The sequence below is a fragment of the Apostichopus japonicus genome, chromosome 11 (genome assembly GCF_037975245.1).
Source record: "Apostichopus japonicus isolate 1M-3 chromosome 11, ASM3797524v1, whole genome shotgun sequence".
In the NCBI taxonomy this organism is placed as follows: Eukaryota; Metazoa; Echinodermata; class Holothuroidea; order Aspidochirotida; family Stichopodidae; genus Apostichopus; species Apostichopus japonicus.
The window spans coordinates 12,431,054-12,457,153 of NC_092571.1; the positions used below are offsets into that span (position 1 = coordinate 12,431,054).

Sequence of the window (26,100 nt, forward strand, 5' to 3'; positions counted from 1 at the left end):
CCTTTGAGAAATTTGGTAAAAATGGAGGGTAAAATATAAAATGGTGCTCTATTTTGAAACTTTGAGGTTGTACCATACCACAATTTAGCCACAAACGCGAAATGAGTGGCGGGCAAGGATTGATGGAATGGGGGGAGGTAGGTGGGGGACGGGGAAGTAAGTAAGTGACGAATGAAGCTGCAAATATTATGTTAAACTACTTCCTGCAAATTGCATACATGAAAATGAAATGGCTTTAAAGCCTTTAGCAACAGCACATTTTGTTGTCGATTTCAAGATCTCCTATAAACGTAGTTTTTAATCGACTTTGACGGCTGTTAACACGATCTATATTAGTCAGAATGAACCAAGCGTTGGTTATGCACGCCGATGTGATTTTCCTTTTCCTGCAACTCATGTCGGCCGGTGCACACCTACCGTGTGGGAGTCATATAAACTCACTAAAAGCAACAAACTATATGGCAGACGACACGGCGGTTACTCATTCGCCAACCCGGATCCAGGGATGATGGGAACAACCCATGATCGATATAATTATGGGGCGACGGAGGTATAGCCTAGAGCGAGAGGGGATGAGGGAGGGCTGGCAGCCCCGGGCCGGGGTTAATTTGGGGCCCCGGAAAAATGGACGGGCCGGGAAATACGCTATATACTATGAACGGTGCAAAACGTGGGGACAAGTGACGTAATAGTTCTTGGGCGTGATCTGGCGCTCAACGCCGCTGGCAGAGGCTACAACTTACACAACGTCCAAACGCCATATTTTTGTTTCTCCTTCGATTAAAACTCCCAGCTGTATAATTCAACACCACACTGCGTTTAATGAAAACTTTTAAAAAAAAATCATTGCTTCCCCATCTCGTGTTGCGACAGCCATTTTGGTAATGTGCGTAGGTGATGAATGTATAAGTAGGGGTTGTATATAATCCCCCTCACAAAGGTATCCCCTTATACTCCATTTTTTTTTTAATGTCCTACGCCGGCTGCCGCGTAAGTTAATCTGTTGACCGAAACTATATCGAATGGAAAATGGTGCAGTTTTTAACTTATTTTCTAACGCGCTTTATTTCGTTGATTACTGGCACTTTTTGTAAGACCCTGATAATTTTTCTTTCATCATGTTGCAGGCGACCAGCCAGTGGCAGCTAATGTGCCATGAGGAAGGGGTCTGATCCCTTGTGAGAAATTGTCATGATATGATTAATGTTGCTTAGTTACAAAACGGGTTTTATATTTTGCGGTTTTTGAAGCAATTTATGTTCAAGATTTTGCCTGAACTTTTTTGCCCCATAAATATCGGCAATTTTTTTTTCTGCCGAATTTTCCAAAGTATTTAGTGACCTTTAAAAGGTTGGCGACTCCCACTTTGAATACCACGGCAGCTAGGATGGCTCTATGTTATGTTGTAAACAAAACAAATATAGGACTTCATGCTAATTGGTTATCCCAAGCAATTGTCAATTGCAACGCCATAATAACAATTACAGATGTTTTCATTCACAGGTTTTCACCCGACTTTTCTTCTTTTCCTTTTTACGGGAGGGAGGGGTTGGGGAGGGGTTGTGGGAGGGGATCGGTGATACATGTGGGATAGAGTCGACCCCACATATAACTACATAACCACGATGATTAGCAAAGGAATGGTTAGGAATGTTAAACTTACCTTGAACTTGTCTGGTTTAACAGTCCTTTCTTCTCCCCTTTCAGATTTCGAGGCTGTTGAAAACCAAAATGATTAGAAAGCTGAATGTACAACATGAATCCACACTGTCATGAATACCGTATATAATATTAAAATGAACACGATACGACGTTCAACATCTACCGTGGCAGACGACAGTGAAACTACCAAGAGCGCAACCAGGTTTCAAATTTTCGCGCGTAAATCCGTACAAAAATTTACGTATGAGTCGTTTTGCCGTTAGTACGGTACATTCACAATCATCGCAAAACACCGTCTCTCATTGGATAAATATTGACCCTGCTTGATGACAAAAATCGATGAAGCGATATATCTTGTTGTATATAAGTCACGAAATTACGTCAGATCATTCAACAAAAAACAATGATAAAGATACTGCCTGATGCTTACAACAAGTTCATTGATATTACTTTCAGTGGTAAACGTCATATATATGCAAAGATTTTGCAAATAAAACTAGTCTGGCGTAGTATATTTTACACACGTTAACGTTTAACCTTATACAGAAAGAAAGAAAAAAACACGGGAAGGGACGCAAACAGCAAACTGTTGCTACAGGCAATAACAGGAAACACACAAATTAAAAGGGAAGGGAGATGGACATAATTTTTACACAAACTGTATCTTCACAAATCGACAGAGCTTCCTTTACGGAACTTCCGTCACTGTTTCAATTTAATAGCATTAACAGGAAGTTACATCCTTTGCTGAGGCCCAGATGAATAAGGATAAGTGAATGCAGGAAACAGCCACATCCTGATCACATGCTCTGGCTTAGAGGAGAACGCCTAAGGGGTTAAACCCAAATCGTCCGTCCGTCCGTCCCACGTATCACCGATAGTATAGACAGAGCGGTGCAATATGGTGGTGGTGATGGGGGGGGGGGAGCGGGGAGGGAAGAAATTACAGTTACCAATCATTTAATGCTTATAAGATATACAAAATTTCACAAAGAACCATTTTCATAAAAGGTTATTGTTCTTTTCATCATCATCATTTATAATCATCATCGGGAATGCAGTACCTCTTCCACTCTCCACGGGTCTCCCGACATGCCCTGTTGCTGGTCATATAGTCTGATTCGACACTATTTTCTGCAGTGTACCCGAAACCCAACGTGTTTGGCAATGAGTCATTTAACAGGGGCACTCTCAAGGCCATGGGTAAGAGAGAAATTTCACTTGCTTTTGACTTCTTCAAATTACCGTTTGTACAGTATTAACCTTTGACTATAACACTGAAAAATCCTATATAACAAACAGAGAAGTATGTAATGTCCCCAGATTTTTAGAATGCTTAAAATTCCACTCCCCCCCCCCCCATTTCAAGGCCCTCAACAAGTTTCGTAACTCCGGATATATTTAACATCACGGAGAGTTTTATATACTTCTGCAGTTCACAACAATTGAGTACTTCAACAGTCCCACTTCTGTGGTTAAACGTTTTTACTATGATGGTTTGTTCACGAACAAGACGAGGGCGCAACCACTTTTTGTACTAGGGGCTGGGGGGGGGGGTAAGAAGTTATGTCGTCTAGGGGAGGGTTTTAAGGTGGAGTGGTGCACCCCTCCCATCTGAGAAATTTAAGAAATGTTGGTAAAATACAGGATGCTTAGATGAAAAACCTTTTTTTATATTTTGAAACTATTGAAACAGTGTTGAAGAAGTTTCTACTGTTATGATCCGCGCCTACAAAGAATCATCCTCTTTGGACACTCAGAAAGAAGGAGTTTCCACTCTTTGGAAGACATCTGGTTTAGAGACTAAACCAGTCAACCTTTTTAAGTTACATTACACATTTTGTTGACATTTTGCATTTTTTTCAGGGTGAATAAGTTAAATAGCAGACCGACTAGTAGTAATCGTTTCCATGAGTTATATGCTTTGAAACCACAGATAAAAACACATAGAGTGATTTTTCGGAGGTCCCTGGAAAGGAAATTAACCTGATAATCTTTTTCCGCTGTTCCTTTTTTGACTCAGTATTTTTGGCTCAAATTAACAACTGGTAGATCCTATGTACGAACCCGATACATTGATCAGAATATTTGGAAACCTTTGTTAGCAATACAGTGAACTTTCCTTTTGCCCTACCCCTTACAATAATATCACAATTTAAATAGTAGTAAAGTAGCGTTTTTAATCCAACAAGGAACGTATATGAGTTGGCCGGTGATATAAAGACCTTGGTATTATATATTATATATATATATATATACGGTGTGATGAGGTTAGATGCGAGCGGCCCTTGCTTTTCTTGTTAAATTGGGCTCTCCGGTATTTCAATGGAGGCCCTGTCATATAGGTTCTAATGTGCGTGATCTCTATACTGTTTTACAGATCTCTGAATCACAGCAACGTGTTCTGATGAAAGCGCTAGCGCACATAAGTGCCCGAACACTCCGGGTGAACTTGAATACAGATATTTTAAGGGTTCCCATTTGTGCAGTTTCACCGAAGGAAGATAATATGTTTAATAAAAAAACACACACGCACATCTGATGCTGACTAAATTGTTAGACGTACAATTTGTTTGGCTTGAAACGTTAGACGTATGTATCAAAATGGTGTTTTCTTCAATAATTACGAACAAGGTGGTGAATATACACTACCAGACATCAACTCGTGGACGGTACTTTCATGCTATAGGCGATCACCCCTACCTCCTGACCATGAACTACTTGTCAAGTTTCGCGGAACTAGATAGAGCCCGATATGAGAGCGCCCTTTGTTAATTTTGATCGCGGTTGAGAAGCTCCATTGAACTTTGTGATGAATGTCGCATTCAGTGGCGTATAGCTAGGATTCCAAGTGTCCCGGTTCGAGAGTGAGATCTTTGGGCTCTTCATCCTTCCTTCTTCTAAAATGCACTTGACGCAACGACATCAATGTAAATATACCACCAAATTATGGATGGCTATATGAAGCCTAGGGAGCCCGCCACCACTCATCGCCTGCCTTAAACATGCCCCTTTCATCCTTCAGCCACGTTTTTCTCCGACCCGGCCCACAAAGTTCATATTCACAAAATCTCAATTTATTCAGATATCTCAAACCACGGAGTCTTATTTTTTTTACCGACCAGGGCGGAAACAGCTATTTTACAAGATTAATCGTATCGGATGGCTCGATATTAGTACATGACAAGCAATCACCCTTTGGGGTCCCCTGGACGTTGGGGCCATGGGTCAATGACCCCCCCCCCCCGAACCGCCTTTCGCTCTATATGCTTCTGGTTTCATCTAAACGTATTTACGCCTGCGTTTGCAAACAAAGAAAACTAAATAAAGTCTTCGTAAGGAGTTTGAAGAACACAAAGACTAGTTCCATCTAAAGATAACAATAATATATATGCTTGGAAAATACATTGCAACAATTAGACTCAGCCGCCTCCACGGTATGAAATGAATAATCCCACTATATATAATATGAGTTTGAAGAACAAAGAACAGAGAACAAAGAACAGAGAGTAAACAAAACAGAACTACAGAGTTTTGATAGAAGTTTCCGAGAACGAACAGGAAACGTTTTATTACTAAAATAAACGTTTCGAACAATACCCCGGAAGTAAAATGTCTAGCTGCATTGAAATTCGGATGAATGAAGCTGAACGGCGGGAATACACGACACATGCAGATATAGGGAAGGAGGAACCATTGTCACGCTCAGCTTACATAAATCAATAATGGTTAGCAAAAGTCATTCCATTTTTACTTTCATTTCCATAGTTTGAAAACCGTTGGTGATTCTGTATAGAATCTGGGGGATAGGGACCTCTATATATACACAAACGCTGGATTTATCCGATTCGATATCCCATACGATATTCCTATCCGATAGTCGATTATATACGGTTCGGTATAGTCTAGATATATATAGTTATTCAACATACATAGCCCAGTATATTTCAATATCCATTAACAGCCATGCACATTGTTAGCACATTACACTTGCACAGCCTTTCATATTAAGCAGATTTGAGAATAAACGCAATGAGGATAAAATAATAAAGAAGTGCTTTATGTAGGCTATAGGAATAAAGCAACAAAACATAACCTTTATGCTATAAAGAGCTGCTTAACTGTTTTCTCTTTATTGTTGTTTATTCAGCTGATAGTTGTCGACAAAACAATATCATCAACTACAACGATATCAATATAAAAAACAACAGCAACGCTGCAGACGTTCAGGTAATTGAGAAATTTGCTTTGCTGTGAAAATGTATTGAAATTGCAATACTTAGCTTTTCAAACTTGAGTTGACATGTTTTAGCAATGATTAGTGAGTTATATTTCGAGAACATCTTGAAATGTGTTTTTTTTTTATGATCAGACCATGCGCAGTGCAACAATGTATGTAAGAGCCGTATATACGTGGTTATAATAACAAACTTGATAATGGGCCCAATCACAATTCATGTGAGATTAATAACCTTAGTTTCCACATTTCAGAAATGAATTTCCCCGAATTGCGCCTCTTCATATCCTGAAATCCGGTGACTATTTCCCGAATTGGACTGATTTCAATGGTTGCTATAGCCCTTATTACTGTAAGGTCTGCAAGAACCGCTCCTTTGTTAGTCCCCGAAAAAAATTCCCGATATTGTCGTATTCCGGGAAATTTCCTTCGCGTTTGAATTGTGCTAACCCAAAATTGCTCACGACAGTTGCACCCATACTTGCATACTTGCATACTTGCATACTTGCATACTTGCATAGAACGACTTGCAACTTCTTTACAATCGACGTACCACAGAGAAACGTTTAAAGAGCAGAAATTGGAATCGGTTCCAACAATATAGGCCATTCTCACATGTCGTATTACACACACAAAGCACGTGGAAAAGTTCAAATTGCAAATCAGGCAAGTAGTCAGTTTTACAGAGAATGACATCGAACTACATAGCAAGCCTAAATAACAAGTAAATATTTGAAGGGTGGAATTATTTCCCAAAATGACGGGAAAATTAAGATGGCATATATTTTTCTATTCACATCAAAACGTATACGGTACTGGTCATGAATAGTTAAACTTGAAATACAAATTTCATGATCATTGCATATATGATCTGTGTCCTACTTTACATAATAACTGAAAACTCTACAGAAGGCCCTGTTTTGCAGCCTCACATGACGACAAAAGTATTTTTTCCTGAACAATTTTGGCTCACCACCGTTCAAACGTTACGTATACCCACAACATTTCAGCATATTTGGACAAACGCTCTAGGAGTAGTAGCATTTTTGTACGTTTTGCAGGAAATGACCTTTCGTGACCTCAAATGACCGTCAAATTTATAAAATATGATCGCATGTATAAAAAAAAAATTAATCACAAAAACCACTGACGAAATTTCAGCCAATCAAATACGGTTGGAAAAGTGACAGACTTTCGGTAGATTCGCACGATTGCTTCAGCTCAGCCGAATGCTTTCAGCTGAGCTAAAACCAACAACAAAGATGTTTCATGCAATTATACCAAAGCGTTCGATAGGGAATTTTCCCAGACTTAATTCGTATTAATCGTCACCAATGTACTTTGTTTTTTCCACATAAATATATCGTAAAATCGCGAACAAGGAATTTTTTCGTATATCTTTTCTACTCTATTGAAAGGTTTTTTCCCCGTAATCTGCTTTAGGTCAATATACCCCGGAAAGTTATACTGTCCGAATTCATTATTTAAAAAAAAATGAAATAACAAATAAAAAAACATGATTCGCTAAAACCATCTGAGTTACTAGTGTTACTTCCGGTTTATGTGAGTATTACGTCCGACCACAAGCGACTCTCATTTTGCCATAACTTTATGTATGTATGTATGGATGCGTATAAGGTGTTCTCTGGTCAGATATTGCTAACGAAATATTCATTTTCTATATTTATTTAAACAAAAACCAAAACAAATTATAAGTTTAACAACTTAATTCATGAGTAAACTAATAAGTTTCTAAATATCTTAAATAAGGGAGTAAGTAATATTTTAGGGGGAAAACATTTGACCAAAAACCGCAAACAATACTCCATCATCATTTCGTACTAATCCAAAAATATCGACAAATGACTATGAAGGTAAACTTTGCTTGAAATATATATATTTATATATATATATAAAGAATATATAAATTTATTAAATTATAAAAGTGGCCAACTTTACCAATTTCTGTTTGAGTGAGACAAATCATACATTTTACCGAAGAGCATGATTTGCATAGAAAGTGCGTTTACTTTCAAAAACGTTAAATTCCAAAGATTAACCGTACTTTTACAAGAAGGACTAATAAGATGAATCTGTGATGAATTTGATAATTTCTTATTATGATAACTGGCTAAATTATGTAAGTTTTATATCTCGACGGCACCTTAAGGTTTCCATATTTTTTTTTTTCTTCCTGTAAGCGTTTTCGCTTTATTTTATTACGTATGCAGTTTTCATCTATTTTTACAACACCGTAACTAAAATAAACTCGTGACAATATTGCCAGCAGTTACTGTAATGTTGCTGCCACCATTTTCAGCACTGCTCTCTGTGATAAGTTGAATGATTTTCTACAGTCCTGTTTGGTCATGTATCTCTCTTGTGACTGCAATCTGTATATACCAGTGGCGGAGCGTCCATACAGTCGGGGCGGATGCCCCCCCCCCCCCTGACGGACTCAAATGGACTGCTGGCGCCCTTTTCAGCTTTTTACCACTTTTTACTTATTCGCGATTATTGCCTTTTTTTATTGTGCTATCATCTACCTATTGACATTTGTCACATTATCTGCAAATTATAGCAAGGCCCGGAAAGGGTCATTTCCGGCGATCTAGGGAGTATCTTTACTCAAAAAAATTCTGTGCGCTCCGCGCCAACCCGTGGTGGCGCTCCGCTTGGATAGTGTCGAAAGCGCCCCTACAGACCATTCTCGCCCGCCTTGACCAATACCCCTAGCTCCGCCACTGTGTATTGCCTAGTATTGTATTATCTCTGTTTTGTTGTTATTCTTGTTTCATTTGTGTCTCGTATACCTCCTTTTCCGAGGATATACATAGAGAAACTAAACTGAAGCTGAAACACGAAATATCGGTCTGTATTTAAAGAGAACCATTTATTCTAGGAGACAGAGCCTGAACTAATTTCCGGGAGGACCGGTGTAGCAGTATATTCCGTCCCCCTGTAAACCGGCATTCTGAATGGACAGATCTTTGGTTACTCGTGCAAATTACAGTACATCAGTGACACTCTTTCAGTGTTAAATTTGGGGTTATGTTTTCATTTTTTATCTAATCAAATGATGGGCTTGTTTTCTCCCAACCGCACCCCCCCCCCCCTCCATAAAAAAAATGGGAGAAAGAAGGAATATATACAATTTACCGATTTTTTTTCTCGATATTACGAGGCTAAAATCTGGTCGAAATGCAAAGAAGTTTACCCGTTTGACAATAGCACTTCGAGGGTTTCTTATTTATTCTTTATATTCTCTTTTTATTCTTTGCTATTGTTCTTTGTTCATCTTTATATTCTTTGTTATTCTATTTTAATTCTTTGTTATAGTTCTTTGTTATTCTTCTATATCTTTGTTATTTCAGTAGGGAAGGCAATGGAGGATATACTGTTACTTTATGTAACATTTTCTCAAAAAGAAAAAAAAAATGTATATTGTTTCCGCGATCTGCGATGTCAGTATATTCACGCTTCAATTGAAACTTTATCTTGTTTTTCAAAATATTCAAAGTTTTCATTTAAGGACGATTACAAATAAAAAAAAAACGGCCTGGACAAATAATGTGGTAGATTATCCGTTCATACATCAACATGTGACTTCATATCATTTATTCAGAGTTAAACTTTATATAGTGTCAACCAGACTTGCAGTAGGAGGACAAGAGCATGAGACAGAGTACAAGAGCATGAGACGAAGTACAACAGCATGAGACTGAGTACAACAGCACGAGCATGGAGCACAACAGCATGAGTACGAGTACGTACAACAGCATGAGTACGATTACAACAGATAAGACTGGGTACAACAGCATGAGTACGAGTACAACAGCATGAGACTGAGTGCAACAGCATGAGACTGAGTACAACAGCACGAGCATGGAGCACAACAGCATGAGTACGATTACAACAGCATGAGTACGAGTACTAGTATATATACAAATATATATACATATATATATATATATATAAATATATAATATATATATATAAACGGCGAATATATATATATATATATATATTATATATATATATATATATATATATATATATATATACGGCGTATATATAAATATATATATATACGGAATTTATATGGCGTATATGTATACGGAATATATATATATATATACGGCGTATATTATGTACGGCTTATATATATGTATATACGGTTTATATGTACGGCTTGTATACATATATACAACAGCAACGAGCACAAACCAGCGCGGGCGGCTGGACGTACAGCCAAGACTTCCCTTAACGTAATATACTGCCGAGACGATAACGCATGTTTCCGCTTTAGAGGGAGAAGAGGTCATGTAGAATTACGGGAAGTCGCATTTCCTGCATACAAATAAAGTTAATTTCACTTTCCTTAAACTTTTTGTGCAATGTATGTACTACGAGGTCTGGTGAGTGTTAACGCGTAGTCGGCCTTATAAACCGCAAGTGATGTCAATACAGGATTTAACTATTACGTAGACTTGACAATTTTTCCCCTCTTCGTTTCTTTTCGCTTTGGTGTGTATTAGGTACGCCTACCCGTACGTTTTGTTTCATTCTCGCGGTTCAAAAAGATATCGCCATTTTTTCCCCCTCCAACCGTTTTCGCGTGGAAGTCATAAATTTACTATGCGGGTCTATACTCTCAGAAGCTGATATAGATGTATAGCTATGGATTACAAAGTTAGCTGTGCAAATTGCCCGAACCTGAACGTGGATGCCCGAAGATGAACGGGGATGACCGAAGACGAGTGTCAAGTAATGTGCGAAATTCGAAATATACAACACCCAGCACCCGCCCTCGCCCCCTCCCTGACGCGCTCCGGCCGTGCCCCCAATCTCCACTCAAAATAATAGGGTTCTTTGTATACTCACTGTAAGAAAAACTGTAAGAAAGCCACACTGTAAGAAACCAATCGTGAGCTATGTGATGTGACCTATCTTGGTATATCATGTTTCACAAGGTTTGGTTATAAGGCTTTACATAGTGTGACCTTTGATGAAATCAAATGACCTTTGACCTCCACCAAAACAATAGAGTTCTTGTCCAAATATAGGGAAGCCACATGCAAAACATGATAACTGCAGAGGTTCCTATCTGGAGATATCGTGTTCAACATGGATTTCAATGTTTGACCCATGGGGACCTTAAAATGAACTCTTGACCTACACTAAATTGTGACATATTTTGTCCCCCCCCCCCGTGGTCCCGAACGGCAGACGACGCCTCTGCAAGACATGACAGTGTATAAACTTACCCCCGACTTGCAACTGTGGCATTCGCATAAGACCGGATGTGCCTTCAGTAAGCCTCTGGACATGAGAGTTTTCAAACTCTTGCCTCGATGGCGGATACTTCTCTTCCAATCCTTGGCTGTTTCTCGACCACTGATAGATTGGAACTCATTCGGTGTTAAAAGGTGACCCTAAAATAAACCACAAAATTATAATGATAACAAAAAAGTAAATGAATAATTAAATATGCAAACAAAAATAACATAGCCATGTGGAAGAAGGGGTACCACCAGTTACCTTGGAAACTTTGTTTAACTCCCTTCTTCTCTCCATGGCGGCCCCACTCAAAGGATATTAGGTAGTTAAGAGAAATTTATTAACTTGGATGTTAAGTGTTGTTATGTCACCTTTGAATACCCCGTAAGATTTCTTTCTCCCCGCTCGTCTCTCCTAACGTTCTCCCTCCATCACACCAAACGAAAATAATTCGATATTCAAATTGATATCAAAGAATATATCACTTCCTTATACACAAGAGGACTTCGCGAAGGCCCAGCAATAAAACAAAAATGAAAAAAATAACCTCCAACTCTGTCTGTTCATCCAGGTTGATACCCCCACAAAACTCACCAACCCACCACCCCATAGTATCGATCTAAACTTTTCATTTCTAACTATTGTCATGACAAAACATTTGCTTTTCAAATATGTCTTGTTATTCCTTCACGTAGCTTTCTTGCTAATGTTGTTAGCCAAGCATTCTAACACTATGAAATCTTTTTTCCATTTTTTGCTCATAATACTTTTTAAGAAAAAGTCGCCCAGGAAAGAACCTGGGCACGAAAACCAAACTACCGAACGACTGATCCGCTCTCAACCCCAGTCCCCTTGCATCGGGACTGTGACTGTGTGATCATCGTCGGGTGTGTATCACCATTCCCCTCGAAAGGGAACAGATACTACACATGCATCTTAGCCAAAAGGCCGAGAAGCTTATAATATTATATAACCACCTGGTAAGGTTTTCGTTAAACTTTTCCGGGATTCATCCCTGCTTTCTGTGTTTTATGGAAAGCAATTGAGTTGTGATCCCTGGTTACCATGATAAAAAACATGTATCGCTTCTGACGGAAAACCCTTATTCCTCCGCCCAGCCCCCCCCCCCCCCAAAAAAAGGGGGCTATATAAATCTTCGCTCTTTTCAAACTTTCAGCCAGGTTTCCATTGTTTACTCTGAAACAACATCAATTTAACTGTAATCACGTGCTTTGGGAGTATTCATACATGTCAAAGCATGCATGTAGCAGATCCAATATATGAATATGCATATCTGAATACTTGAATACATACACCTAAGTAGTGACACCAATGAACTTGGAAAGTTAGTTGAGAGATGGTTTTATTTGTGAAGGAAATATACGAAGGAAACAACTCCTTTTGCTCATGGAAATTGCATTTCCGTTAGGATATATCTTTATATTTATGCCTAACTGTGATAATGAGGTGGTGGCAGGTTTAATCGATGAATATTCATGTTTTTTCTCTCAACGCTATCTTTGTCATCATAGTAAGGCTTAATTGTATTTATATACCCTATAGAAAATGCATTTTCATGACTGCAAAACAACACTCTTCCTACGCATGTATATCCTTTACAAAGAAGCATATTTCCCTATATAGCGAGGGTGTGGATAATTGGGTGTGTCAATGCATAAAAAAATTACCTTAAAATCAATACATTTGCCCTTTGACCCCTGGCAGAGATTATCGATGAATAGATACGCTTTGTTAGGTCCACATTCGACTTCCAGACGTTCCATGGAACTGTCGTACTCGAAATAGGAGGTTAAATTATCCGCTGTTTCATAGTCAGTTTTCTGAAAGAAAGGATCATTTTGATATTGCAGTGTTAAATATGTCGTCCTATAATGATTATAAAGCAAATCCGAAATATTGAAATGTCGAAATGTTAAAAATATGTTCTTCGTGATTTGAGGTATGACTGTAGCCAAGGGAAGGAAATGAATTTGATTTGATTTCAGTTATCAACCCCCCAAAAAGGGGGGGGGGGAAGAAGCTTATTGCCACATTCGTGGAATGGGCTGGGGATGGGTGAAATGAGTTGGCATGGGGTTGAGAAGAGTTTTAATTTCCATCAACCACACGTTCGGATTCTTGCTTAAACATCCCATGTAACGAGCATTTGTTTTCTAAGGGGGGGGGGGGGTGGGGTGGTTGGCGGGTGAGAATACTAGAAAAAAATTTGTTTTAGATCCACCGGCATAATAGTGCCATCCATATAACGTAACTTGAAAAATTCTACCCTCCGAAAAATTAGAAAAAGTAACCTAGCCCTCCCCACCATTCCCCGCTCTGCCCCACGAGCACCTCTTATTCAGGACCCGTGGAAACATCGACATCAGTAAAACGTGTTTATATATATATATATATTTATATATATTTATTTACATATATTTATTTAATTATATACTTACGTCTCTGTTGTAGTGCCCTGTCAACACGGATAACCGCGAAGGGGTCTCGTCGCGGTATTCGCCATGTTCTTTTCCGATCTCCCCTATGACCCCGGGAGAAGAAACGCTCGCTTCCCGCTCTTCGTACATGGACCTGTTGTCAAGAGGAGGAGGAGAGACGGGTTCCTGTTTCGTCTGCTCGTTGGTCATTGGTCGAAACTGTTCAGCCACTGACGAGGGTCGAGTAGGACGAGCAGGTGGGGCGTCACTAGTGGATCCATCCTTTGAGCTGCCATCCGGGGAAGGCAGCCCTTCATTATTGTTGACCTCCTCGGACATAGGTACAGCAGGGTCCTTCAGGATACCAACAGGGAGGGGACTATCTGGATCACTGACAGAGTCCTGTGTTTTGTGCAAATCACATATATATCCAACTATTTTATGGACTCACGTATAATTGAGATTATTACAAAAAGAAATATAAAGTGATATCAAATTTACATTACCAAGCTGATCCTTTCGTTTGGAATATATATATATATAGGCCTATATATATATATATATAGGCCTATATATGGCCTATATATATATATATTTATTGGAAGTTATTGACAATGACCTACACCCAGTGTTGAGCTTAAAAGATATACTTTGGGTGGGGCTTCATTCCGCCCCAAACATAGTCCTATGTGACGAATTAAACAGTAATTGACTGTCATTGTAATTGACTGTAATTAACTGTAACTTATAACTGTACTGTAACTATAACTGCAGTTAACTGTATTGACCCCCACCCCCACCACACGCAAAAATATCCATGGTTCAAGGGTTTGAAATGAGTACGGAGGATATTACGCATGGAGGGATGGGGCCGTTTGATTAATCCCCGAATGACTGTTCTCACTGCAGTGACGTCATATTCTCTCAACCCTTTTCTTCGAATTTGAGTAAATAAAAGAGCATTAGACCGGTAATATCTTGAACAATAAGCGAGAAATAACCACGTTTTGACGCATGTATATATATATATATATATATATATATATATATATATATATATATATATATATATATATATATATATATGTATATATATAGTGTTGCGCCGATAATCGTTTTCAATATCGGTATCGGCCGATATTTGCAATATCGGCAGCATATCGGTATCGGTAAAATTTTGCCTAATTGCCGATAACAGCAAGCCGATATTGAACTTTTTTTTTCACAGCAGAGCTACTTATTTATACTTGCAATGATTTGTTAATCTGCCCAAGACGATCCATTTCTTTAGCGTCAGTTAAACTCTTATTCATTTTCGATTAATATCCATGGAAACCTGACCCTCCGTAACCTCTAAAACACGTCTACGGCGCGCGAATATAACCAATGACCTTCGTGAACCTTGGCCTACACATAGCATTAGTGCAGCATGTATACACTGTACTGTACTAACCATTCATTTTCTCAAAGGCCTCCGTGAAAACCTTGAACATGATGCATAACTGCACTTTTAATTTTCCGCGAACACACTGCCGATTTCCCGCCGGTGTTCGCCCAGCGAACACGCCGAGCACGCGAGCATAAAGGCGTAGTGTCCAGGGGCCCGCCTTAGGGCCTTGGTGGGGTCATGGGGTAGAACCCCGAAAAATTGGCTTTTTTTTGCGTGTCTGGCGATAAAAAAAAAATCGCAGTTGAGTATGCAAAATAATTTTCTTATTTAAATTGTCACGAAACAGATGAAAATTTTAAAATGACAAGTTAGAGTAGCTATATTATGTTATAAAATGAAAAGAGATTTAATCTGTCTTTCAGTCTTTAAAAAGTGCAACTTACAAAACTTCCGATATTATGAAACAAACAACGTTCAGCAAAGCCCTGTCTCTAGACTGCCTAACAATGAATAGCGTGCACAATGCGTACATTTTTACAACTGCGGTGTTTAACCCTATACCCAACTACCGCCGTACATGTGCTGCGAATTTTCCCAGGTACCTTCCCAAACACACTGTAAGCTCATCCCCTGTGTAACACCTGTTTGTTAACATTTTTTGGCAAGTTGCCAGGGAACTTTTCAGTTACGTGAGATCCGTAACCGCCGAGGTGGTTAGGCTATTTGCTATACAATTAACTATGGTACGATATTATTTTTTCCGTATTTTTGGAAATTCTAGAAAATACTTTCTTTTTTCCCCCGCTTAAAAACAGATGTGGTCTTACGGTATATTCATAAATGGATGCACTAGAGCCTTGTTTACATGACATTAGTTGCATTTAGTACGATATGCCAGTTTTGCGTGAATTTTTCGAAAGTGTTTTGTTCGATCTTTCGTAATATTTGAAAGGTGTACCACCTTACTTTCCGTACACAATTGGTCATTTCTCTACTGATTTTCAGTTTTTTTATTCTCTATACGGTCAAGTGAATAAGTTGTACATTGAGTATAAACTCAATAAATTATCATTTTTACATTGTGATCGACAGTAGTAACCAAATTAAGATGCAATTTTGCAAGCATACGTTAACACTATAGCCACTTGTAAATCTTTACGATGTTAAGGCTCACATTTACTGCGTCCATTTTATTATCGCGTGCAGCGCTGCATTGAAAAAGATTCTGGTTGGATTTCAATTATAATTCTCTTTTTCAAAATCAGGAAAAAAGTCATTCTTTTCAACTTAGGACAAAAGGAAAACAAAACACCATATTTTGTTGTTTACTTGAAGATTTATTTGTGAATGTGTGCATGACTAAAGTACGATTTTGCCTTCATTTTGTCTGTTAAAAAATATCGGTATCGTATCGGTATCGGACCGATATTGGGATGATAATATCGGATATCGGCCAAAACCGATATTGGTGATATCGGCGCAACACTATATATATATATATATATAGTGCCCATTATATTTACGTTTCATCTTTGAATTCATTGAATGAATATTTTGCTTGTGGCTTCTATTCACCTACTCTGTTATGTTATATAGAGGAAAGGAAATAACTTCACGAAAGACAGGTCAATATGTCTGGTAAAACTTTCCTCTATACTTTTTTCCCCCTTTGTTTTAAATTTGTCATCAAATGTCAATTGCCCATTCTGCTAGAATAACAGGACGTATATGAACGTAAGAGAACCACAATAGCATAAATTAACATTCACAAATCGTCGTAGAATAACAATTGAATGCACTTTTAATTATTGTATAACGTTTATTCAGAATAAACTGTCTGAAATACCGGGTATATAATGACTTGACATCCATTATTTAACCTAAGTGTGATTGTGCGATTAATGAAATATAAGTTAAAATATTACCACATCACATCATGAGCCCCGCACTGAACGCGTCACGTGACACAGAAACTCATGTATAACGATTAAGTGTTATTATGTACACAATATAGAAAAGGTTCATCGGTTGAATTACTATATATATATATATATATATATACTGAGTACGTCACAATCTGGCTAAACAAAACAAAACCGACACAGGTTCATGAATTGAAAGTGAATATCCCGATATATGTGTATATGTACATATATGTATATACATATATGTATATACATATATGTATATATACATGTATATATATATATATATACATGTTTATACATATATGTATATACATAACGTAATGAGAAGGAATATATATATAACTATATACGTGTATACGTATGATACGAGCACGTGCTTCATTGTCGCCACACGTATCTATAGGCTATAAAAGTATAAACCGAAAGTAGAGCGATTAATGCAAATAAGTATAGTTTATATCGTACGAGGCTCTCCGCTTGCTTACCGATCACACAAATTGCAGGTATGCATTTTTACAGGTTTCATGCTAGCGCGCGGTATATGAGATGATTACATGAGCTGATACAGCCTGATGTTAAAGTTGCGTACAGATGCAACACCATATTCAATGGGGAAACTTTCATATGGCCCCCATATGATAAAGGTTTACAATGCATTACACATTTATCAAACACTAACGGTGTTGAATTTCATTCTAAAATCAACAAATTAAACTAACGGTCTGCACTGAGGAGCATACCAGAGATTAGGCTAGCATAGTTTATATTGGGGTGAATATTTTGAAAACCGAAATATAGCTATAAGTACCGATTGAATGGGGACTTATGTAGTTGTTGATGTTTGACACATGTGCACACTTATAATAACTGCGCATGCGTTCTGGCAAACCCATGCACCATGCTTTTCGCCAGATGGACAAACGACATGGTACCACATATATTTGGTATGCAAAACAAACCCACTGACCGGCGACGGCACAGAGGTTGTTTCGAAGTAATTGAGTAACTAAGTATGCTATGTAGGCCTATAGCCGATCGTCCATTGGAAGACGGGGATTTGGGGTCTCAGGGATCGGTGTAACCTTTCCACCAGCAACCATGAACCGCGACGCTATCTTGAAAACTCGGCAAAAAGCAAAAATAAAGAAATAAATATACCGATATTTCAGTTTAATTATATGCAATATATTACTATACCATACCAAAGTAATTCCAGGTCCAACTATATCGAAATGTATATAAGTTCACTTATAACAAGCGCACACGATATATAACTGGACCGTTAGTCGGTACGGTATTAAACATATTCCGCTACGGGATGCTGATTCGAAGTTAGGTATGTATGATATTATATATATCATAAATTACACTGCAATACTATACCGTAAACACACACACACACGAAAACTTATGTTATACCATAGGCCTACCTTAGATGCGACGTCGTCAAGACCTTGTAACTTGTCGCTGGTATTCATTAGATCGGCCAGTTTGAAGACGGCGATGTGTTTTAAAAAAAGCCACGGATATATGCACAACCTGTTGAACGTACAATATAATACAACGTACTCGCTATCCGCGCACTGCTAAGCACTATCTTCCCGTTTGTGTGTAAACTACGTTTCGCATTCTGCTCGCCTGTTATAAACTTAAAGGAAGTTCTTTTCCATGCGATCGTTTTCCTGTATTGTTACGTTACCCTTAACAAATTCGCAAAGGGGGCTTGTATTAACAAGGCTTACGTCACGCCCGACCGACCCGAAAGGAATAGATAACGACGGCTCAACAGTTTTACAAAGGTTTCTATTGGCCGTCGAAGTGACGTCAGACGGCGTCGCGCCAATACTGCCATTCAGCTCAATAGTCGTTCACCCCGCCTTCAGTTTGTCTTTTCGTCTAAAGTTCAATCCAAACCGTTTGCACAAACGATCGTAATATGCTAGCATGGGACACGACCGCGGTTATCTTTTGAATTCATTGACTTAATCGCTATTGTGTACACAAGATAAGTGTATATAGCTTCAAAATAAGGTGTATTTCACATTCGGTAGCTCACCAAGGGAACAAAACTAGAAAGAAAACAAGGTTCGCGCTCGACGTAGCCTGTATATCTATATCCGTGTGTGTATTACATACACAGGCCTACGTGTAGTATAGGTTTGAATGTCTAGAATAGAGGGAGTTACAGTAGTGATCTAAACGTCATATAGCGCCTATACACGGCGAGAATTTTCGCGGGTACTGAACGCACAATACTCCGCCATCGCATTGCAGGAGAGCTTATATATAGCAACGAAGTTAATTGATACACATATCGATACTAACTAAACGCTAACCATTCCGTCCCAGCTTCAGTATAAGAACCGAGCAGGTTGAAACTATCGATTTTTGTTCTGCTTAGTCTTCTATTCAAACGCGAGCTACTTGGAATCCCACGTGAAGGTCCTCAAGAATCGCCTTAAGGCACTGATGGAATTCGTTGCAGTCAGCTGGCTGGTTAATCCGAAAGACAATAAAAAAAGCTTTAGGCTACAGTTAGTGTAGAAACTGCATGATGGCAGCACGGTAGCAATTAGGGGGAAGGGGAGGGGTGTATTGAGGAAGCTACCGCCTAAATATGTGTCGTTGCCCCCCCCCCCCCCCTCCCACCTCTCTCTTTCTCTTATTCATTCCTTGCACAATACGAACTGCTTACGTTGGGTACACTACGGGGCTCAAGTCGCCGCTAAAACTTACCCTTTAGACTTAGGCTTGCCATTGACAGAGAGGTTAATATAGGCCTATATCATTTGAACAAATTATCCTAGTCCAACACAATGTACAGTTTGTTATTCATTTCCTTAGCGGCCGGTAATCAAGAACTTCATCAACTGCAGGCCGGTTCAAGCTGTGACCTCAAATAAACAACTATAGTTTTTAACCACCGGGTTATTTAACGCCCATTTGTACTGAAGTCATGGCGCGTGATACTAGAAATGTTCAGGGTATAACACCCCCCCCCCCCTCCTCCCTCTCCGCGGCGAGCCAAAATAATTTACATTTACCAGGATATGAATAAGAATGATATGTTTCACTAGGAGAATATAATTTGAGAGCTGAAATAAAATGCCTTTCGAAACTAGTGCATCACTGACCATTACTTCATACTCTAGCCAAGGGCGGCGGAAGCACTTTTAATCTGGGGGGGGGGGGCACCGACATCAAAGGGCACTTTGCAGAAATTCGATTGGACTGATGCAGCCTTATATTTAGTACCCTTTATAACTCTTATTGTATTATCTTATTTGCGTATACACATCACTCCATCAAGCCCCCCCCCCCCTCCCCTCAAGGAAAATATGCATATATACTAGCACTGCAATATCCAATGTGCAAATTGGGAAACAAGGATTATGTTAATATCTTAACAAATTTTTCCCATTCGAAATAGCTTAGAGTTTGACCCACAGAAATTCATTAAAAGTTAGGTGCGTAGCCAGGATTTGCAAAGTTGTATGCACGACTATCTGAGCGGAGCGCCACCATTGGTTGGCGCGGAGCGTACAAGAAAATTTTTGGTTTTACAAACCCCTCAGATGCCCGGAAACGGCCCTTCCCGAGTGTTCATTCTGGTTCCCTGGCCTCTTGCTAACTTGAAACACCTCAATTTTTATGTAGAAAAAGGGCACATTTTTAACCTGAGGAAAAGTGGGGGGGCACGTGCCCCCTGTGCCCCCCGGTTCCGCCGCCCTTGACTCTAGCATATAGTTAAATGAATATACCGATCGGCCTTTGTATTCATAAGCAGACTACGATTGGTTGTATACCTTATAGGCTAAATCGTGTCTCTGAGACCGTCGTTAGGCAAAAAAAAAACTAGCCCTCACTGTGTTACTAAGGAGGATGTGTGTGACCGTGTGGGTGTATAGAACTTATTTGCCGTCTGGCCAGGGTAACCGTAGTCGGAAATAACTTGCGGTTTGTGAGAAGAAAAAATCATGTCGTAAATTTCGGGTCGAATATAGTTGTCAAGATCATGTAAAATCCAGACAAAACGGATAAATTCCAGATCACCCTGTTTGTCGGGAAGGAATTATAGTAGCCTAGTATCTGCAGCACACACGTTGAAACGATCATGAAAATAATTACAATCTTATCATCTGAAGATCGGTATATTGTATGCTATATTCATATCATTTCTGCGAGGTTCAGATCATCGCTTTTGACATAGTCGATACGTTCTAACTATCGTTGAATAACCTAACCATGTCTTGACCATGTCCGAAAACTAAAAATGTTTATCGTGCAGCAACGTGAGGGGCTGAAAACCGATTTTGAGGCGGTTTCTTAGAACTACTTTACTACGTATGATTGTAAATGCTACGCATGTGGGCCACCGGATATACTCGAAGTTGATGTTACACCTAAACCTTTCTAATGATTTCCTCTCGAAAATGTATTGCCTCGCAATGGTGATGGTTTATCTCGTAATTTTGATATTATTTAGACATTTTTAGCTCATTGTGACGTTTTATCTCCAAAGTAGGACAGTTTTACCACAAAATTTACAATGTGTTACATCTTTAACTCCACCAACCCCCCCCCCCATCCCCGTTTGCATGATGTCAAAATAACAGAGTTTTACCTCGAAATGCTTTATCTTACAATACTGGCGTTTATCTCAAAAGTGTTGGTTCTACTTCGGCATTTCGACGTCTGATTACAAAAACTCCAACATCTTATGTCAATATTAATGTGTCATTTCGAAATGTTGCCGTTTTAGCCCGAAATTCAACATTTTGTCTCAAACTTTTTCAATATGGACATAGGCGTAGGAGCCTAATTTGATTTGGGGGGGGGGGGGGGCTGTAACGACTTGCCCGAAAAATATAACCAACATTTTTCGCGCGCGTTAAACATGCTAATGTGAATATCATATAAGCATTCATCGGTTATAACATATCACATGCCAATAACATACAATCATTTTCCGTGTAATTACCCTTCCATATTGGTTAGAATTATTGGGGAAGTCGTTACAATAATAATGATAATACTATTATAAGTTTAACCATTGAAAAACACATTGCAGCCCCCCAGCCCCTCCCCCCCCCCGCCTCCTATACGCCTATGAATATGGACATGTACTTCTGATATTTCTTATTGAACATGAGAGTTCAAATGAAACATTGAAATTCTATTTGTTCATAGCAGAAGCGTAGATAGGCTTCTGTTAAGGGGCCCAATGCTTTTCTAGGCGGGCAGGCGTGACCCATTCCTTAAATAAATTGAACATATTCTGACAGGTTTGGAGGCCGGAACGGGAGAATACTCAGTGATTTGATATCGACTCTATACGACATGGGAGTGTTGGTCCATGTGAGTTGCGAATGTCTATACAAGGCAGTTACTACGGAACGTTTAACTCTATATAGCCTCTACTAGACTAAGCTTGCATACTATACTATATAAATAATGTTTATTGCTCTTGACCTGGATAGCCTATACTGTATTATAACCTAGGCTAACGGCTAGGCCAAACAGTCAGGCTGACTCATAGAAATTGATCAATTTCTATGGGCTGACTATAGTGTAGGCCTAGGCTATATTGTATTTCATCACTTACGAATATATGCCTATCTCATATACCAAATTTACCTAACTTAGGCTATGTGTTTAGGCCGGTTTAGGCTCATTCCTAAGTTGGTAATTGATCGACAGCCTGAAGCGTCATAGCCTAACGCATACAGTATAGAAAATACAACGAAGTGCAGGTACTACTATGTTAGTATGTATGTGTAATATATTAGTACCTCACGCTGTACATATACAATATCTAAAGTGTACGACAACGCGTGCGAACAAATCTTCAAGAGGATAGACGGTAATGCTTACCATGGCAAGAAAAACTTCAGTTACAAGTTCCATTCCCAGTTATGCATGCACCTGTGTATGAATGAATCAGACTTCAAGTCAATATTCTTCATGTGGACGTATCGTTTTGAAGTTTTGCTATGCTCCTACGCAATGCGACACGTTTACGAGTCATGTATGTGCGCGCTTCCGTATGTACGATTGTTTAGTGGACGCGCATGAGACTGCTATACAAGGGAAACACAGAAGGCACGCTAACCAGTACCTATGCTAAACAGCGCATCGGTATGTGCTAAATGGGTATTCGTACGTAGAAATCAAGGTAAGCGGCTAACGTGATTTTGGCTTTTTTGTTTCAAGCCTGGTGTTGCCTATTGCACTTCTCATCTAAGAAAGTCTGCAGTTGACTTCACTTAAAGAGGAAGCTTGGATTGAAGTTACTCGTGGAGTGTTAGCTCAGTGGTTAACGCCGGTGCCTTTCAATCATAAGGTCCCCGGTTCGAGTCACTCCCAGATTAATGTATGTCGTCCAGTTACAGAGTTGTTGACAATTAACAATTCATAATCATGGACGTTAAATATGAATGTAAGAGACTGACTTCGGTCAGCTTGCGGATTTGATAAGCCAATGAGGCTTCTTCGCGAGTTCCTGCTTGCAGGAGGATCTGATATACATATACATACATACTCACAGTTTATAATACGTGCATGTTCGATACAGAACAAAGGAACTATATTTATGCGTATCCCTACAAGGTTTTAACCACTGTACGCATAACAAGCATACAGTGGCAGCTGAGAACAGTGGCGTAGCCATGGGAGGCTCGGGCTATTATAAGGTTAGTAAGACAAAGATCTACATCAGTGTGCTTTACACACTCACTACCTCCCAATTCCCACCCAGCGAGAAGGAATTAGCCCCCCACCCTCCCCCTTAATTGTAACGGCACGCACCGTACGCATTGATTGATTGATTTATTGATTGAGGGATTAAATACCGTGGACTTCCGTTTTTAAGCGAACCCGCAGATGGAGGAAATTTACCAGATTTGAAGTTTTCCGCATTTCCTTTATTAAGTCCAAGGGGCAATATTTTTTTTTACATTGGGAATCGATCAATAAACAAAGTATAAACCAGTATATGGTAGGCCTACAAATGAATATAATATACGATGCATTACAATATATATGAATATAATGGCCGCCATTCTTTAATTTACAGGAACACACATGGCCTAAAAAACCGTTATATACCTTGTTTTACAAACCTACTTCACACTTAAAAAAGGCGTTATTTACCCTAATCAGTAGGTGCTTGGAACAAATGAGCAAAAGTTTCGCTTAGCTACAGATTGACTCCTCGTGCACTATTACACAATAAGTGATTGGTAATGTTGCAGTAAAATGTGCTTCATATTCACCATCAAATTCCATGCTACTAAAACATGGACCATTGTAATACCAAACCCATGCAACGGTATAGGGGGCTTAAATTTCAATTTTGACTTTCTGCAAAATTTCGATTATAGGCTATTATTTTAAAGTGTGGATTATTTTTTTTTGAAATATAAATGTGTTGTTCCAAAATTTCATCTTTTTCTTCTGGAGATTCCAAATACCGATACATTTCATCTCAAAATTTCGACTTTATTTTCACCGCTACCTCGAAATTTGGACCTTTAAATTTTCCAGTTTTATGTAGCCTATCGACTTTTCTTGAAATTCAAATTTTCCCTTCAAATTTTGACTTTTTAAGTTGAAGTTTTGGAAATGTTTTATCACGAAATTTCCACTTTTCCATTTGGTTTATCCATTAGAGTCTCTCTGCTACAAAATGAGTTTGTGTGTGTGTCGTGTCGTGGGTGTAAAGATTATGTAACCTTCCCATTTTTTATAATCCCCCAATTTGTGAGTTCTCAGAAAAGGCCCTGTATCATATGTCTATTTAAATTTATCGCGTGGCTCTGCCAGCTCAGTGAGCAGTAACAGCAAGAGCGCCATCACTTTGTATACTTCAGCAACAAGTCACACACACGCACAAAAAAACGGTCACATGACTTGTTTTGACAAAAGTAAGTGTCTCTGATTTTTCTATAGTGCTTTCAACACAGTATTGTCAAATCAATAATTAAAAGATCTATTGACGTTTATTAATAAATGAGCCTTGGCTTATTCGCTGGCATGAGCAATTTCTACATGTATGGACAAGGCAAGTCAATCTGGATAAAGGTTTTTCGGAAATATCAAAAATAAAAGTTGGTGTGCCACAGGGAGGTATATGTTATACTAATTACTATATATATATACAGATGAAATCAAGTCAATGAATTTATTACGGTCATAATATATGCTGATGATACTGCATTGTCGCAATGGTGATGACTGACTTCGGTCAGCTTGCGGATTTGATAAGCCAATGAGGCTTCTTCGCGAGTTCCTGCTTGCAGGAGGATCTGATATACATATACATACATACTCACAGTTTATAATACGTGCATGTTCGATACAGAACAAAGGAACTATATTTATGCGTATCCCTACAAGGTTTTAACCACTGTACGCATAACAAGCATACAGTGGCAGCTGAGAACAGTGGCGTAGCCATGGGAGGCTCGGGCTATTATAAGGTTAGTAAGACAAAGATCTACATCAGTGTGCTTTACACACTCACTACCTCCCAATTCCCACCCAGCGAGAAGGAATTAGCCCCCCACCCTCCCCCTTAATTGTAACGGCACGCACCGTACGCATTGATTGATTGATTTATTGATTGAGGGATTAAATACCGTGGACTTCCGTTTTTAAGCGAACCCGCAGATGGAGGAAATTTACCAGATTTGAAGTTTTCCGCATTTCCTTTATTAAGTCCAAGGGGCAATATTTTTTTTTACATTGGGAATCGATCAATAAACAAAGTATAAACCAGTATATGGTAGGCCTACAAATGAATATAATATACGATGCATTACAATATATATGAATATAATGGCCGCCATTCTTTAATTTACAGGAACACACATGGCCTAAAAAACCGTTATATACCTTGTTTTACAAACCTACTTCACACTTAAAAAAGGCGTTATTTACCCTAATCAGTAGGTGCTTGGAACAAATGAGCAAAAGTTTCGCTTAGCTACAGATTGACTCCTCGTGCACTATTACACAATAAGTGATTGGTAATGTTGCAGTAAAATGTGCTTCATATTCACCATCAAATTCCATGCTACTAAAACATGGACCATTGTAATACCAAACCCATGCAACGGTATAGGGGGCTTAAATTTCAATTTTGACTTTCTGCAAAATTTCGAT

At 38.9% G+C, this 26,100-nt stretch overlaps 1 protein-coding gene across 2 annotated transcripts in view; it reads right to left on the reverse strand.

Moving 5' to 3' along the window:
• Window positions 1-22,981, reverse strand: part of LOC139975751 (uncharacterized) — a 34,186-nt gene extending 11,205 nt beyond the window's left edge. Inside the window, exons 1-5 of one of the 2 annotated variants that reach the window (XM_071983885.1) lie at window positions 22,810-22,981; window positions 13,639-14,019; window positions 12,868-13,020; window positions 11,167-11,334; window positions 1,664-1,716 (exon numbers count right to left, since the gene is read on the reverse strand). In XM_071983885.1, the coding sequence (XP_071839986.1) occupies window positions 1,664-1,716; window positions 11,167-11,334; window positions 12,868-13,020; window positions 13,639-14,019; window positions 22,810-22,842 (788 nt within the window). In that variant the 5' untranslated portion in view covers window positions 22,843-22,981. Of the gene's footprint in view, window positions 1-1,663; window positions 1,717-11,166; window positions 11,335-12,867; window positions 13,021-13,638; window positions 14,020-18,365; window positions 18,990-22,809 lie in introns of those variants that run through there. The other variant, XM_071983884.1, reaches the window with a different exon arrangement.
• Window positions 22,982-26,100: the final 3,119 nt, after the last annotated feature.